This window comes from Gobius niger (assembly GCF_951799975.1).
Source record: "Gobius niger genome assembly, chromosome: 1".
NCBI lineage: Eukaryota > Metazoa > Chordata > Actinopteri > Gobiiformes > Gobiidae > Gobius > Gobius niger.
Window position 1 is genome coordinate 45,616,056 of NC_136852.1, and position 15,833 is coordinate 45,631,888.

The following is a 15,833-nucleotide window of genomic DNA, read 5'->3' on the forward strand; positions in this document are numbered from 1 at the left end:
ATCACATCTACATGGTAAAAACTGGCTGTTCTTAACGGTGCATAAGGGAGGCTAGAACAAATATATAATCAGAATATAAGATCACTTGACTCTAGATTTTCTTTGGTTTGACATTTGATCCTGGAGCAAAGGATGTTAAGGTTAAAGGTGCATTATGCAACTTTTTATGTGGAAAAAAAGTTGATATTTTTGTGCATTTGACCTTGCCGTTTGACCCAGCTGCTGTATGAGTGGTCAGCATGGCATTTACTTTCCATCACAGTGGTCTCTAGGACGCTCCAGGATCAATTGTTTGGACTCATACACCTGCAGGGTAACTATAAGGTCAAAGACACACAAATGTGAACTTTTTTTATTGCATCTAAAGTTCCATAATGCATCTTTAAGTTATACTTTATTGATCGCTGTAGGGAAATTTGTTCTCTGCAAAAGACTCATCCTTCAATGCCACGAGAGCAATCTGTAGGAGCAGAGGGCAGCCGCAGCAAGCCAACGCCCTGGGATCCATCTCCAGGGCTAATGGTCAGAAATACGTGGCTGGAGGATTAACCTATTGTACATGTTTTTAGTGGTAGGGGAAACTAGAGTACCCGGAGAAAACCTACGTAGACACGGAGAGAACATGCAAACTTCACACAGAAAGGCCACGCCCAGGGACTGAATCTGAGACCGTCCAGCTGTGAAGCACGAGCGTTAAAGTGATAGTCTGTAAGTTTAGTTGTTTTACAAATGTAATAGATTGTGCATAAATGTCCACCTGGGTCTGAAAATTTGAGGTAATGTAAGTAAAAGTAGGTAATAATATTGTTTTCTGAAGTCCCTCCTTTTGCTGAAATCAGACACTAATCAGAAACCCCAGGATATCACTTTGACCAATGAGATGAGCTTTTCCTGTGAACCGGCCAGTCAGGTCCAATTGGGAGAGAAGGGACGGGAGCTTGATCGTTTACTTTTGAAAATTCTATTCCCTCCTCATTTTCCAAACGAGGAGTGGCTTTCTGATCCAAGAGACTATCACTTTAACCACTGCGCCACCGTTTGATATGAAGAAGCCAGAGTTCTGTGCTCCAGTGAAGCCGCACTGTACAAATACATCTTCCAATTACATTATTGTTGAAGTACTATTAATACTTCGCTGCTGTAACTATATGGCAATTACTTAACACAGGCATTATCCCATCTAACAATGTCATAATCAGCCACTTTAACAATTTGTCCACCGCTAGAGGGCGCCCTTGTATCTAAAATATCGGAAATAGATCCAACTGCTTTGCCAATCTAACTGAATCCAACAAAACAACCTTGAGCTCGCATTACATTGTTCATCAGTGTTTAAATATTTACAGCTTATCGCCCAGAGCTCCACATGGACGGTAAAAAAGCACAGGTTGCGAGCGCCGCAGACAGTCCGGGTTCATACAGAGTGCAGTGTTCGCTTTAGGCTGTTGTGGCGTTACCTGCCGTGCCGCTGTATCCTCCCACGTGCACCTTGTATCTGGTCCGAGGCTCGGACACGGAGAACTTGTCGTACTGAGCGAAGGCTGTTTCTCCCTTATCCCTGAGGTCCACTCTGAGCTCGTACTGACCGCCCACAGTGATCTTGTGCAGGTTCGACAGACCTGGACGAGAGGAAGCATTTGTTTATCATAGATATCCAGCCCGCAAGCACAAACACTCGCCTCTCTAAAACTAAGAGCAAGAGAAAAGTTTTTTTATTAGACTTTTATGTTATCATCATCTTACAAAACACTCATTCACTCCTGTTTTCACACTATGAGCAATCAAAGACATTAGCTTCTTTTGGTCATGCTAGGGCCCAGTCACAAGTACCAAGTTAAAATTAATAGTAATTAATGCCATTTCAATAAAGAAATACTATATTTTAAAGCCATGCATTCATGATTTCATAATATTTGAAGACAAACCTCAAAAAGAAATGTAGATATTCAAAAGTGAAAGAGATACATCGAGCAATTTGAGGAGAACTTTGTTTAAAACTGACAGTAGATTTACAGAATTTCAGCAAAAACCTGCTGTGAATTGTATTTTGGACTAAAACTGTATGAATGTATAGAGTATTTGAGTTAGAATCCAATGTAGCACTTCATATTACCATTTTAAGGCCTTCATTTGGGCAAGTAATTGAATAACTTCTACTGCATAAAATCATTAACAAGATGCAAAATGACCGCCCAAGTAAGAAATCTAACTGATCAAATTCTAGAAACAGAGTTCCTTTCTTTTCTTTTTTTACAAAAAAAAAGAGAAAACGAGAGATGATTCGAACATACCCAGCCAGAATTCATCGTTCATGTCTCCAAATCCGGCGGTGTAATTCTTCCAGTTTCTGAAAAACTCCACTTTGCCGCTCTGCCGTCTCAGGAAAACCTAACCAAACGGAAACATCACATAGCAACCATGTTAATATGCATAAGAGGCATCTAAAAAACCAAAAAACAACACATTTGCGGTGTGTGATACTCACGATCCATCCGCCTCCGTCAGTGGTCATGTCGCAGAACACCTGCAGGGGCTGGCTCTCGTCCCCTCCCAGGTAAACCGTGTAGAGGCCGGACGAGGTGTCTCCGTTCAGTAAAGCCTGCGAGCAGTCTTTGGGATGTCTGTACAGCACTCCGGCTATAGGAGCAAGACGAGAAAAAAGGAAGAATAATTAGAAAACATGCAGAAAATCAAAAATATTAAGAGATATGAACATATATATATTTCTTGGGGACTTCCTCAATAACGATGATGAAGCGATATTTTTGCAAACCATCAGAAATATGCTAAACTATGCTGCAAACATCGAAATTCTCCCCTGCTTTGTCGCTCGAAAATATAATTGTATTGCAACAGTCTACAAAGGGCAGAAAATAAAACACTGCCATTTTTCCACCAATTTTTCCACAATTTTCTTCACATTTCCTCCTATTTTTTTCCTCTCAATTTCTCCCCCATTCATTACAATTTCTGGTTTAATGGCTTTAACTTCTTTGTCAGTTTGACCTTTCATGTCCCATAAGATTGTTACATTATCTTTCTCTTGAACGTTGGCTGGCTGGTGCTCATACAATTATTTCAGATATCACTATTCCATATTCTTGGCAGATCTTCCAGTGGACACGGGCAGCGACTTTGTTATGTTGCTGAATGGCCGATGGTTTCTTCAAATGTCCCACATACCCTACATTCAGGCTGTGTTCCATCCTTCATGATGTGATGGTGGTTTGCTCTAGTAGCTAGACTACTAGATCTTGTGCAGCCATAATTAGTCCTTCAGTTTCTGCTTTCAGTTCACTACTTCTAAGTCACAGGTGTGTCTTCAGTCTGTCCACATCTGCTTCATTCACATCTGCAAATTTGTCTCTTCCCATTTGCTTTTCAGTAGGTCTAAAGCTCAAGACTTTGCTGTGTGCTTAGCCACTTTGGTGAATGCAGTAATTATAATTATTATGATTATTATTATTATTATTATCTACTTTGACACTCAATTGAAGGTTCTGTTTAGCTTCTGTTGCCATGTTGTGACATGATCTGTGGCATCCTCTGCATACCCTGTGTATATCTTCACATTTTTTTCAGTATACTACATAATTGTACGAATTTAAACGTGAAATTAACTAATTATGGGGCAATAACAGTAGTACATTTGCACATACCAAATTTGGGGCCCTAATACTGTTATACAGGCAATATCAAATGCTAAATAAGTTGCAACACGTCCACAGCTTGCACTAACTAGATGCAGATGGCATCGCGTCATACGCCGAGAGGAAAGGAAGTTATGTTTTGGGAAAAACAATTTTTGACTCTTTTTTCAGCCATTTTCTGCCGGAATATATAACTTATTTATCACATATACTGTAAATGAAGGCAAGTCTAGATCGAGCCCATATGGATGTTTTTTCACTGCAGACTGTTCAATAGAAACGAAAAAAAAAACATCAGTCGTAGCTAGTGTTAGCATGTAGCATGATCTGTTATTTGTATTTATGGGCTGTTGCTTTGTCTCTTTATTGGGTAGAAAATTATTCACCGTTTTGACATACTGAGATATGTTCTTACCTGAGCTTAGACGAGTTGATACATACCTGTCTGGTCTTTGTGAGTGCCCTCAGTCACGTAAAAAAAAGACCAAAGATGTTGTTAGCATTTAGCCTCTCCCAGTATATTCCTATATCTCCAAACGAGGGGTGAAGTTGGAAGCTACCACGCTCTTCCACGGGCACACACAAAGACCAGACAGGTACGTATCAACTTGTCTAAGCTCAGGGAAGAACATTCACAGTATTGAAAAAAACTGTGGCCTGCTCCTTTAAGTAGTTTTGGAGTAATTACAGAAAAGTTTATGTTATTCTCCTGTTTGTTTTCCCCCTCCACTGCTTCAAACGTGACCATATATGGGCGATTCCTGAGATGCCGTCTGTATCTATAATACCTGTCTTGATAAATGGCCCCAAAGAACTACAGCCAAGGGAAGTCTTACTGGTGGTGAATCCTGTGGTGATGACTTTGCTCCTCTTGGGTCCGGCGATGGCCTGCAGCTTCACAGAGTAAACCGTGGAGGCGCCGAGCTGGATCATGTTGTAGGACACCGCAGTGGGACTCAGCACCACCTCCTGAGATGCACACACAGACATTGTTACACAGACAGTTGTTATTGCGACAAGGTGGCGTTACGTCGCGGGTCGCTCACTCGTATGGTCCCGTCTGCCTCGGACTGGAAGCTGAGGATGTAGCCCGTGATGTCGGCTCGAGGCGGCTTCCACGTCAACAGCGCGGTCTCTGTTTGGATGTTACTCGCCAACAGGTCGTGGGGAGCGTCCACATCTGCACAAGCGAGATAAAAATAAGGTTTAGTCACCGGCAGAGCAGTGCAAATCTGGTTGACTAACATGTTTTGTCTTAATTCAAATGAAAGCCGACTAAAATCAGACTAAAACTGAATTAGTGTTGCTCATGATGACACAAAGAGAAAAGAATTGACTTAAAACATCTGAACGTTCCTTGACACAGTTTTGAAACGGCTTTATAACATTTAATTTCACTGCCAAATGAACAGGTTTGTGTTTTCCACATCGGAAGAACTCCATGAAGAGGTGCAATTTGATTAAATAAATTGATATCCATAATCCAGGTTAATTTTAGATTTGGTCGACTAAAGTTAAATGAAATATTTGTCGACTAAAACCCCAAATAAAGCTACAATGAAATGCTTTGTGAACCTGTTCATAAACATGGCAAAAAAAACAATTCTGATTCTGATTTGACTAAATCTTGACTAAAACACTTATCTGCAGAGCCAACTCTTCCTGAGAATATTAACCAGGGACTATAGGGAGTTTAAAAATGTTAAAATTATGTATTTTCCCTCCCCCAACATGTTCCAGCCATGTCCTAATGTGTAGAATGAGCCCAGACCTGTTCACCACAACTCAAAAAAGTTGTTACTTCGGGTCTGAAGTGCCGTCATGCACGGGCTTAATATAGAAGGTGCAGTTACACATATGACCTGAGGTGGCAGTAGTGAGTATAAAAATGACCAACTTGCACCTCCAGTCTCTTTAACTACCACTGGGACCAAGCACCTTTTCTTCGATTTGGCTTTACCCAAATCTAAAAGCTTCTGGAAAAAATGTGGTAAAATGGAGATGATAATGAGGATGAAAATGTGACAAAAACGCGACAAAAAAGTGACCAAAATACGACAAAAAAGGGGAAAAATACGACAAAAAAGTGACAAAAATCCATGAAAAAAGGGACAAAAACACGACAAAACCGCTTCAGAAAAAGTGCGGCGACAGCGCAACAAAAACACTTTAGTTCACTTTTGCAGGTCTTAGCTTTCAAATGAGGCGTTACACTGGTCTATAGCTCCAAAACTTAACTGGAGAACATGCGCTTGGTTAGGGCGGGGGTAAGAGGTTAAACTTATACTTGTAATGATCTGCAACCAATTGTTAGCATGTCAGTATGTTCGAAGACAATGTGAGGAATGAACCGGGGCAATTCAGGACTCAAAGTATTTACATTTTCATGATCGTATTGAATCGCTCTCATCACTGTTTTTGTAACATGTTTGTGAGTGATTGTGGGTTCTCTGCAGACCTGTGGTGAACTCGGTGGTGGTGGCTGCGCTCTTGGCGGCGTCTCTCACGGCGTAAACCTTCACTGTGTACTGAGTGGCCGGAGTCAGCGACACCATCTCGAACTCCACCACGTTCCCAGAGACGCGCTCCGTCACCGGCGCCACTAGGGGGCAGACACACACACACATAGTTTCATGCTTTTTAATGCCATTTTAATGCCCAACTACTACTATATTTGGAATGACACAAACACACAAAAATCCGTGCATATTTCTTTCCTCGACACCTCATCATGGGCATCATGGGGTGTAAAGACAGTCAAACAAGCGCTCATTTTGCATGGCCTGAGTGATAAAGGCTTTTAACAGAACCAAGCCACGGAGAAGGCTCATCATTACAAGATCCTGCGGCTCCGCTAAGTGACAACGAAATCGTGTATGACAGCACGTCACCTGAATGGAAGTCTAGTTTTGTGACATCAACTGTAGAGTTCGCTATTTTGGCACAATTAATTTAGTGAGTAATGCCCCGCGTAAACCCTGCACACAACTTTAATGAGGCAGTCAGGGCCGTCCACAGACTCGCTGAGGCCATGGGCAAGATGGTTTCACATGGGGCCCCCCAGTACTAACTGCAGGCCAACAAATGAATGACTCATAATAGATAATAGATAATGGAAAACATTAAAATAGAAAAGTATAAAAGTATGAACATATTTTGAGAGTCTCCAATCTTTAATATCTGACAAGCTTCTTTTATGCAACAGAAGCGTTGGAGAGCGACTTATGCTTCAAAGACACTTGCGTAAAATGCAACTTAGGTGGAGTTCACACAGGGGAATTAGGTGCCAAGAAGACATTAAAAAAATAAGATTTGAGTTTTGTACTTATACTTTACTGTATTGACTCAAATGTTTGCAGATTGTTTTCAACCTGTTCAGAACAAAAAGAAAATGGATCTAAAAGTGCAGAAAGTGTATGGTGAGCTAAGGGCTGCAGAGCCACTGGTTGGAGATCCCTGTACTGGTTATTGAGAGGAAAGGCTTTAGCTTATTTTTACCTGTGTCCGCGCTGTAGGTGATCACGTATCCGTCGACCGTGGCGATGGAAGGTTGCCATAGCAGCAGAGCCTCTGTGTCTGTGATGTTGATCGCAGTCAGACCGCTTGGCTTGTCCAGGGCTGAGAAAAAAATCATAGGCATTATCTTCAATGAATCAACTGGTACCAAAACACAATGACTGCCATCTAATAATTGGCATGTGTTTATAAATGACTTGATGTTAGTGTTATCGCACTAACCTGTGGTCACACTGTCCACTCCCGGCTCGCTCTCTCGCTCTCCTTTGATGGCGACCACAGTGACCTCATATGTGACCCCGGGGGTCAGGTTGGACATCCCCGAGTGCGAGTCGAAGCCGTCCACCGACAGAGTCTTTGCACTTCCTGGAAGTCAAAGGAGGCACAATAGTCAGCATAGTAATACTCCAAAGTGGAAACAATATCACATATCTGAAAAAAACATATTAATATGTGTTTGAGCAGCATAACAAAGATTTTATTTCAAAATTCAAAATTTCAATTGCTTTAAATTCAATTTTTCGGACGCTTTTGAATCACTGATTACCCAAAAAAGGATTATCAAAGGAAAAAAATAACTCTTATAGTTATTGCTGGCAAATTGTACAGCCTTTTAAGCATAAATAAATAATTTGAATACATTTTGCTTCGTGACCGGCCAATTTTCATCCTTGTCAAAAGTCCAGAAGCTGAACTTTCCAATTTTACCCGAAAGTAAAGCCCTACATCTTTCAGCACTGTAAAAGGTATGTGATTTCTAATGTGTGTGAAATCTTTCTCAAAATCATCTTGAGGGCCAGATGTTTTATGCTAGAGGGACATCATGCCAACAGGAATAAGAGGGGTATCTGTTCATCTTGAAGCCACCGCGTATTGAGCAATTCATTGTAGATGTTTTTGTTGCTCGGATCGAGAATAGGAGAGTTACAAAGAGCATCATTTATTCATGGTACAACTTGGACTTGTCCTGAACTCTGAATTTTGTATCTACATGCTGTATTCCAGTCTGCCACTGGGGGGCACTGTAAGTCTACTCTATGGTTCTGCCAAGCTACACATCAATTTTACTCTTCCTCTCCCCATTTCATATTGTATATTTGCCTGTAAAGCAGTTGGTTGATTGAATCCCTTAACTTTTAGAAGGATTTGAACAAACGGTCGTATTCGTAGTCTTGTAGTAATATGGACTATAGTGAATAAATATCCCAGAGCTATCAAAGTAAAGCACAGTGTTGATACCGACCTCCGTGTTGGGGTACGTAGGTGACTCTGTAGCTGTCGACTCGGGCCCGAGGCACTGACCAGTGAACGATGGCGGAGGTGTCGGTCACGTCGGAGAAGCGGATGCCTTTAGGAGCGCCCAGGTCTGGAGAGCAGAGGGGAAACGGGAGGAAGAATAAAATTAGTTATTGCACAATCTGATTCGGTGTCGACGACTGGGAGCAGACGACTGGGAGCAGACGACTGGGAGCAGACTGCATCTACGACTCATGGAAAAGAAGGAAAGATTCTTTATATTTTTCAAATGTAATCCAGGGAGATGTGGGTAGAGTGGTCTCGTCACTATTTTATCAACTCTGATTGCCTCTTTTTCATGAGCTGACAATAATTTAGGAAGGGACCAGACATTCATACGTAGCAGTGGCGAGTTATGTTTGGCCACGGGGCTCCATAAATGTTTGGCATTTCTCCCAGAGTTGGTTCAAAGTAAAATACTGCCACCATATGAATTGTGCACAAAATAGCACAACTACATTGGGGGAAAAAGCTACAAAAATGATTTAAAAAGTGCTTGAAGTATCGGAATTTGTGCTCGTTTTAAGTAGGTTTGGACTTTATTATTGCCACCGGAGCAAGAACAATATTTCTGGCCTTTGACTTTTTTTGGTCTCATTTCAAGTGTTGTTCTTCTTATTTTAAGCTTAAGTAAAGCTGATTTCAACTTGAAAAGAGATAGAAAAGGCCTTAAGAAAGTTTTATTCAACAAATGCGAATCATGATTGGGGCGGAAAATCTATTGAACGATAGGAGCTGCACGGCGTTGATGAACGATGGCCAGAATCTTCCCCGGAGCCTGGACACTGGTGGTGGTAGAAGGCGACCCGGGGTGACCAGTCAGCGACGAGCAGAACTGAGGAGAGCCAGGCGGAGAAAGGGGTGGAGGAGGGTCGTAGCACGGCTGGGAAACTGATCCAGGTGTTCCAGGTTGAACCTGCGCAGAAGCTTCATTTCATGACAATCCAAACCTACTCAATATCAGCATTAAATGTCTTAATTGAAGCACATTTTAAGCCAAGATGTCCAAGACCTTAACCCTAGCCCTTTCCAGTGTAAACCACTATACATTTACATTGTTGTTTTGTTGGTTTGTATGTAAGAACTCATATCCAAATTTCTAAACTTAACAAATGAACTTATATTTACCATCATAATCAAGTTACCTGTATCAGTGGCCCCAAACACCCACACTTGGGCGAAATGCCGAACATAAAGGGAGTCCCATGTAGCCACAGATGCCCTGAATTAGACTAACAGAAGTGTGGCAGCCAATCTGCACTTTTAGAGCCTTCTTTCACCACCAAATTGCTCACACACACAACTGAAATAGTAATAAACAAGTCCCTTTTGTGGGAACGATATGAATTGTAGAATAGACAAACAGATCAATTTAATTGGGCATAGCAACTACTAAGCCACGGAAATCTCTTTAAAAGTGCTTGGAAACTCGACTTCAGGAATCGACCATTTCTAAGCCAGTGGATTCGGAGTAAAAGTAACTAGTTCTCCACCCACATCTTCCAATATGTGTGTCAGTGCACATCAATAAATGACCAACTCAGCGTTTCCCGTGCAGTTTAGAGAGCTTCCCTCACGTGATCGGGGCAAACGCGTGTATTCTGCCCCCATTGAGAGCCAACGGAGCAGCAGCAGCAGCAGCAGCGGCGGTTTAGAGACATAGACGCACATGGGACAAAAGCCACGGGACAGAGGACACATTGAACACGGCGTCTTCGCGTGACCGTCCCGGGGAAATTTACTTGCCCCCGTTTTAGACAAATACAAAAGTGTGTGCAGGGTAGGGGGGGGGGGGGGGGGGTGAACGCAAGAGTGAAGCCGTCTCATAGCCCCGGGGTGGAGGACGAGGAGGTGACCGAACAGCACCCTTCACCCAACGTCAGAGGTCCATAAAAGAACATACATGAAAACCAAGCAGCGGGACAATGTTGGACGGAAGACAAGTGGACCACGATCACAGGAATGAGAATTGACTGATGTTTCGGGGAGACTGTTCAGTTTTTGCTCAGCACTGTTTCCATTGTGTGATTCTCATTGAAGACATTAAACCCTAGGGAGAATGCAAAGCCACTTAAACGCAATTTGTAATTTTGTAACTTCCTCTTTCATTGTTTGCAATAAAAAAAAAAACAGGTATAGGTCCTTTAAGGTGACCGAATACTTTTGCACTATAGTGTTTCTTCAGAACGTATTTATCTTTACCAAATCTCCACTGTTGCCTCTGTTTGCCTCTCAGTTACAAATAGGCCGACAGAAAATTTTTACTCATTCATGCTATTTCATAAAACATTCTAGCAACTATACCCCGTGCTTTTATACAATTGTCTGCATTTCTTTTTCTCCATGTCAGCCACGTCCCACAACCGACAGATGAACTTCGCCTCTAAAAAGCCCTTTGTTTACTCGCGTCTCTAAGTGTTAGGCCTGTGATTGCAGTAAGTGGCCATTGTCCAGAGGTTATTCCAAGATAACTGTAATAATAAGGGGAACCATTACGCTATTATCTGCTATAATTTCTCTATTGCACGAGCCTATATACATATGAGGTTCCGGGCTTTTGCAAAGTTTATATAAAACGGCCATTGACATTGATGTCTTTCATCCGGCCCGCGATGCTAATGTATGTTCCATATTGTGTGGGGAGCCTATATTTTCAACACACGTGTGAACCATAATGGGATACTTAAAGAAACCAATGGTCCGTGACTATTTGTAATGAAAGAACGATGGCGGTGAACCCAGCCATCAGTCAATTCTCAACACACGCATATGTACTGTGTAAACGAGAGCAGTGGTTCTCAAACTATTCACTCCAAGCACCATCACAGAGAATGTTTGATATTATTTGCGAGTGCCAACTTTGACGGAAAAAGATGGGCCTAAATCAGGAGTAAATTAGGAGTAAATTAGGTCTAAACACCAAATTTAAATGGTGAACATACCAATTTTGAATAGAAACAGACGGTGTCATACATGGTCATGTTCGAAGCAGCCCGAGGGGGAAAACTACTGAACTTTCTCCCATTTCTTTACCACTACGTTAACAAATGTTGAATTATGAATATATACTGTTTCAACTAAACAAAGTGGGTCAATACTAAAAAAAACAGACAATGCTGACCAGAATGCTAACAATAGCTTCATGCTACATATGCTAAAGTTAGCAACAAGTGCCATTTTCCGCGTCTACTGAACAATTTGGTGTGAAAAAAAGATCCATATGGACCCAATTTTTACTTGATTTTTTTTGTGTGAGGTAAATATGTTTAAAGTCCACCAGAAAATGGCTAAAAAGAGTGGGCCTACATTCACAATATACTCTTTCCCGTTCTAAACTTTGCTTTACTTTAATCTTTGTTGAAGGGACAATGTACAGAGAGATTAAGGTCTCTGTAAATGTGCCACTGTGAGTAAATTTCTAGGTTACCAAAGCTTCATGTCGACATAGAATACATGCACTTTTTATTCTGTTACCCTGCATATGTATATTAAATACATCTTTATGGTATTTATTTCACATATTTATGAAACATACAGTAATCAGAGTTTTACACTCAAACAGTTACTCAGTACTCACAGTACTCAAGCAACATACTTTTTTTAACTTTTAGTTGAGTATTTATTTGGGTCACTACTTTTTACTTGTACTTGAGTAAAACAATTTCAAAGCGACGTTACTCTTACTTGAGTAAAGACTATATTTTGGCCTCTCTAACTATATCTGGAAGTATTTCCAATATCTTCCAAGGACTTCCAATACTGCACTGACGCACTTTAAGTAGAGAAACAATAATTCTAAGAAGCCGTGTGCAACAGCATAAACACTGGAGGCAAAACTAACAAAATGTTTTGCTCAAAGGGCAAAACAACACTGTTTGGAGCTGGAATCAAACTGACCACCTTTAAAATGGTGGGTGAAAGATCAGCCAGTGAAGTTTGAGAACCACTGAACAAATTGGACTTAGGACATAACATTTACTCAACATTAAGAAGCTTAGACAAGACGAAAAAGCCACCTATTGCCATCAAACACAGACAAAAGTCGGACAAAACAACGAGGATCAAGATAAATAGTTGAGAAGACCACTCCCAAACATTTCTTGGTTAGTAGACCACTACGCCACGATTGTTATAGCACACCAACTGAGCCCAACACCACGACAGGACGCAGACATCTCCCAGACAGGACAACTGGACCTTCCACATCCCATCGATTCTCTTTAGGTACCTGTTCGAACCTGCTCCGTCACCGACTTGGAGCGCTTTTGCAAAACTAGCCCAAAGATCTCAACGTTATACTCGGTGTCCTCGTTCAGGTAGGAAAACTCCGCGCTCCTCTCGTCTCCGCTCAAAACCAGTTCCTGCGGCTGGGCAGAGACGTCGGCCCGGCTCGACATTACGACAAAGGTATCGAACGCGAAGTCCTCCGCCTCCCAGGTGAGCCTAAAGCTTTCGGGGGTGACGTCCCACACGCGGAGGTTGTGCACTTCCGGTTCAGTCTCTGGGTGAAATAAAAAGTCAGTTTTCCATTTTTGTTTGGCAGAAGAAGTTTGTTGGTTGTGAAAGCTTGGTTGTGAAAGTTTGCAGAAGAAGAAACAGCAGAAGATGTCCAGATTTGATTAAGAAGCCCCGCATTTGCAGAACATTAGAAAGTAGGGAGAGAAAACAAGGTAAGAGACTGATATAGCCATGAAAGAAAGAGTAACAGGAGTAACCTTTTAGGCTCGCTATAACAGTATGAAAAACAGCAATAAAGCAATTATGAAATTATTTGGTGAAGCGTTACGAGAGATTGATCTTAATTCATGAGCAAGCAAGCGCCTTTGGAAGTGCAGCCCTCCTTTGTTCTTCATCGTTGTTTTTTCCTTTGCAGAGAAGCAATTTGTATCATTGTTTCATTGTTTTACTGTTGTGTCATACGTTTCTTGTATTTTCTATGCTCTCACCTTACAACAAGTAGGTCCCAGATCAGGAGCCTTTCTGTGTGGAGTTTGCATGATCTCCCTGTATCTGGTGTATAAGGTTTCCCCTACCTCTAAAAAAAATGTCCAACAGAGACCTTGGCGCTCAAGACTCCCATGAAAAAGGGTCAAATTGTTGGAAAAAGAAAATGGATTCAAATGACAATATGAGATCTCATTTTAAGTTGTACAAAATTACAAGCCTAGGCGCCAGTTTATGTTCTTTCCAATGGATGCCAAGTCAACAATAAAAAAGTCAAAGTCGGGATTGAACCTGCAGCCTCGTGGTTGGGAGCCCGGGGCTTTACCTATGGAGCTAAAAGGGCTGTGCAAACTATACAGTCTTGTATGTTGTATTTGCTGAACACTGGCAGCAGCTTTACAGGTTTGATATTTGATTAATGCTTTTGGAATCAAGGCAAATTCGCCTGGGTGCCCAAAGATTTGAGTGGGTGCTCTGCAGCCCTGCAGCACCCACGGGATTGGCACCTATGATTACAAGAGATGCACAGATCCAGCTTTTGAGCTTTCGAATCCGATGCTGGAAGTTTGAGCATCCACTGATATGTGTTACAAACAGATTTTCTTAAAAATGGTGCGACAACATTGTGTGGTCAATAAAGTCTTATCTTTTCTTGATCTTTTCTTGATGTTACACACCAATTATCAATCATATCTGTAAAATGAACATACTTATGTAACATCTGTAAGGATTACTGGACTTTTCTACACCAATTATCCTTGGGTGCATGACAGGCTTTCCAGCAGTGGCCAATATTATTATTATTACTTTAGATGACACAACATTAGCTTCATGTCACAGTTTTGATTATTTGCCGCTAGCATTAGCATGCTGCTGTTAGCCAAAGCACTTAACGCGAAGTGCATTTGGTTTGCAGAGGTTAAAAGCTTAACTTAGCGTTTTAGTTCTCACAAGTTACAAGCTTCAAAATGAGGTATGGCATGTCCAAGTTCACCAAGATGTACTCGGTGAAAGTTGTGTTCTTAAAATGTTGATAGTCATAATAAGTATGGGATTAGTATTGGATATTTGGAATCGATACCCAATACCGTATTATCGTCTCCGATATCCAATAAAAGTATAGGATCAGTGCATTACTGAAAATCACTGGTATTATTATATGTCCTGATTCCTACCACAATAACATTGGTATCGACCACATTTACCAATCGATATAATCAATATGTCTTTAAAATTACAGATAGACCAATATTATATGTCATTTTTTCCCCAGGAATAATCTCAGGGAGAAATCGATCGTACCCACCTAAAACATGATGCCTGTTTTGAAAAGGGAGTGCAAACTCCAGCTGCTCGTCTCAGAATAGTTCTCACATGAAGAGCAAGTGCGTACGTCACACGGCGGCACAGACGCCCCGGTTAGGAGAGGTGGTCGCTGTAAGCCGCCATTAAGAGTGGCTAATAACAGCAGAGACGAAGGGGGGGGGAGAGAGCTGAGAGGCAGCGGGAGGGCAGCTACAGCTGGAGGGGGAGATAATGAGCCTGGAGAAACTTCCGCTACAGCGGCTCGCATGGGCATGAGGCTGGACACAAGGAGAACCAGAGATGAGCTACATGAAAGTCACAACTTACTTAAAGCAGTACTAAGTAACTTGTTTACCTTAATAAATCCTTTCCGTAGTCCCTGTGGGGGTAATACAAGTGTTTATGGGATGATTGGAGGGTCTTTCATCTCCCCCTGGTGTCTCTGGCCAGAAAACCATGTTTGCAACTTGACTGCCACCGGTCCGGAGAAAGCAATACACACTAATAGAATCACGAAGAGGAAGCTAACATGCTAACGGGCATTTTTAAAATGTAAAATGCATGTTGATAATACATATTGCAAAGACAAATTGCATGGTGAAATTAAAGATTGCATGGCCAAATGTCAAATACAAATCTAAAATGCATGCCAAAATAACATAATGTAAAGCCATTTGACAATTGCATTACAAATTGAATAAAGCTACCAATACGCTTCCATAAACTGCAGGCTAACGTCACTTTAAACAGTATTTACAGCCAAGTTTGAGTGAAAAAAAATATTTTCATTGTATAATTGGATGCACAGTAACCCTCTCTCCCTTCGCCTTTCCTGTCAGCGTAGTATTTACTCTCCAAGACGATTAATAAGTAAAAACATCGTAACTTGCTACTTCACCTGTAGTTGCGCTCAGGGCCTCTAGGGGGAAGAGTTGCTTAGTACTGCTTTAATGAATTTACAACCTGTAATGTTGATTTAGAGGAGATTTGATTTAGGGAGCAGGTATAACTATAATTATTAGTTTGGGCTACATGAACTGTCTTGAAAGTTGCAGTAACAGTGATTTTGAAATATTTTACTAAACTACCTAAAAGACTTAAAAAACAACAACACTTTAACAG

At 41.4% G+C, this 15,833-nt stretch overlaps 1 protein-coding gene across 3 annotated transcripts in view; it reads right to left on the minus strand.

The window, feature by feature from the left end:
- The window catches only part of tncb (tenascin Cb), a 77,597-nt gene that overhangs the window by 2,602 nt on the left and 59,162 nt on the right, over nt 1–15,833 (minus strand). For 2 of the 3 annotated variants that reach the window (XM_079566805.1, XM_079566804.1), the window contains 9 exons: nt 8,410–8,532; nt 7,389–7,532; nt 7,149–7,268; nt 6,109–6,252; nt 4,697–4,830; nt 4,487–4,619; nt 2,486–2,637; nt 2,292–2,388; nt 1,458–1,619 (listed from right to left, as the gene is read on the minus strand). In XM_079566805.1, coding sequence (XP_079422931.1) covers nt 1,458–1,619; nt 2,292–2,388; nt 2,486–2,637; nt 4,487–4,619; nt 4,697–4,830; nt 6,109–6,252; nt 7,149–7,268; nt 7,389–7,532; nt 8,410–8,532 — 1,209 coding nt within the window. Of the gene's footprint in view, nt 1–1,457; nt 1,620–2,291; nt 2,389–2,485; nt 2,638–4,486; nt 4,620–4,696; nt 4,831–6,108; nt 6,253–7,148; nt 7,269–7,388; nt 7,533–8,409; nt 8,533–12,690; nt 12,964–15,833 lie in introns of all 3 variants that reach the window. The other variant, XM_079566803.1, reaches the window with a different exon arrangement.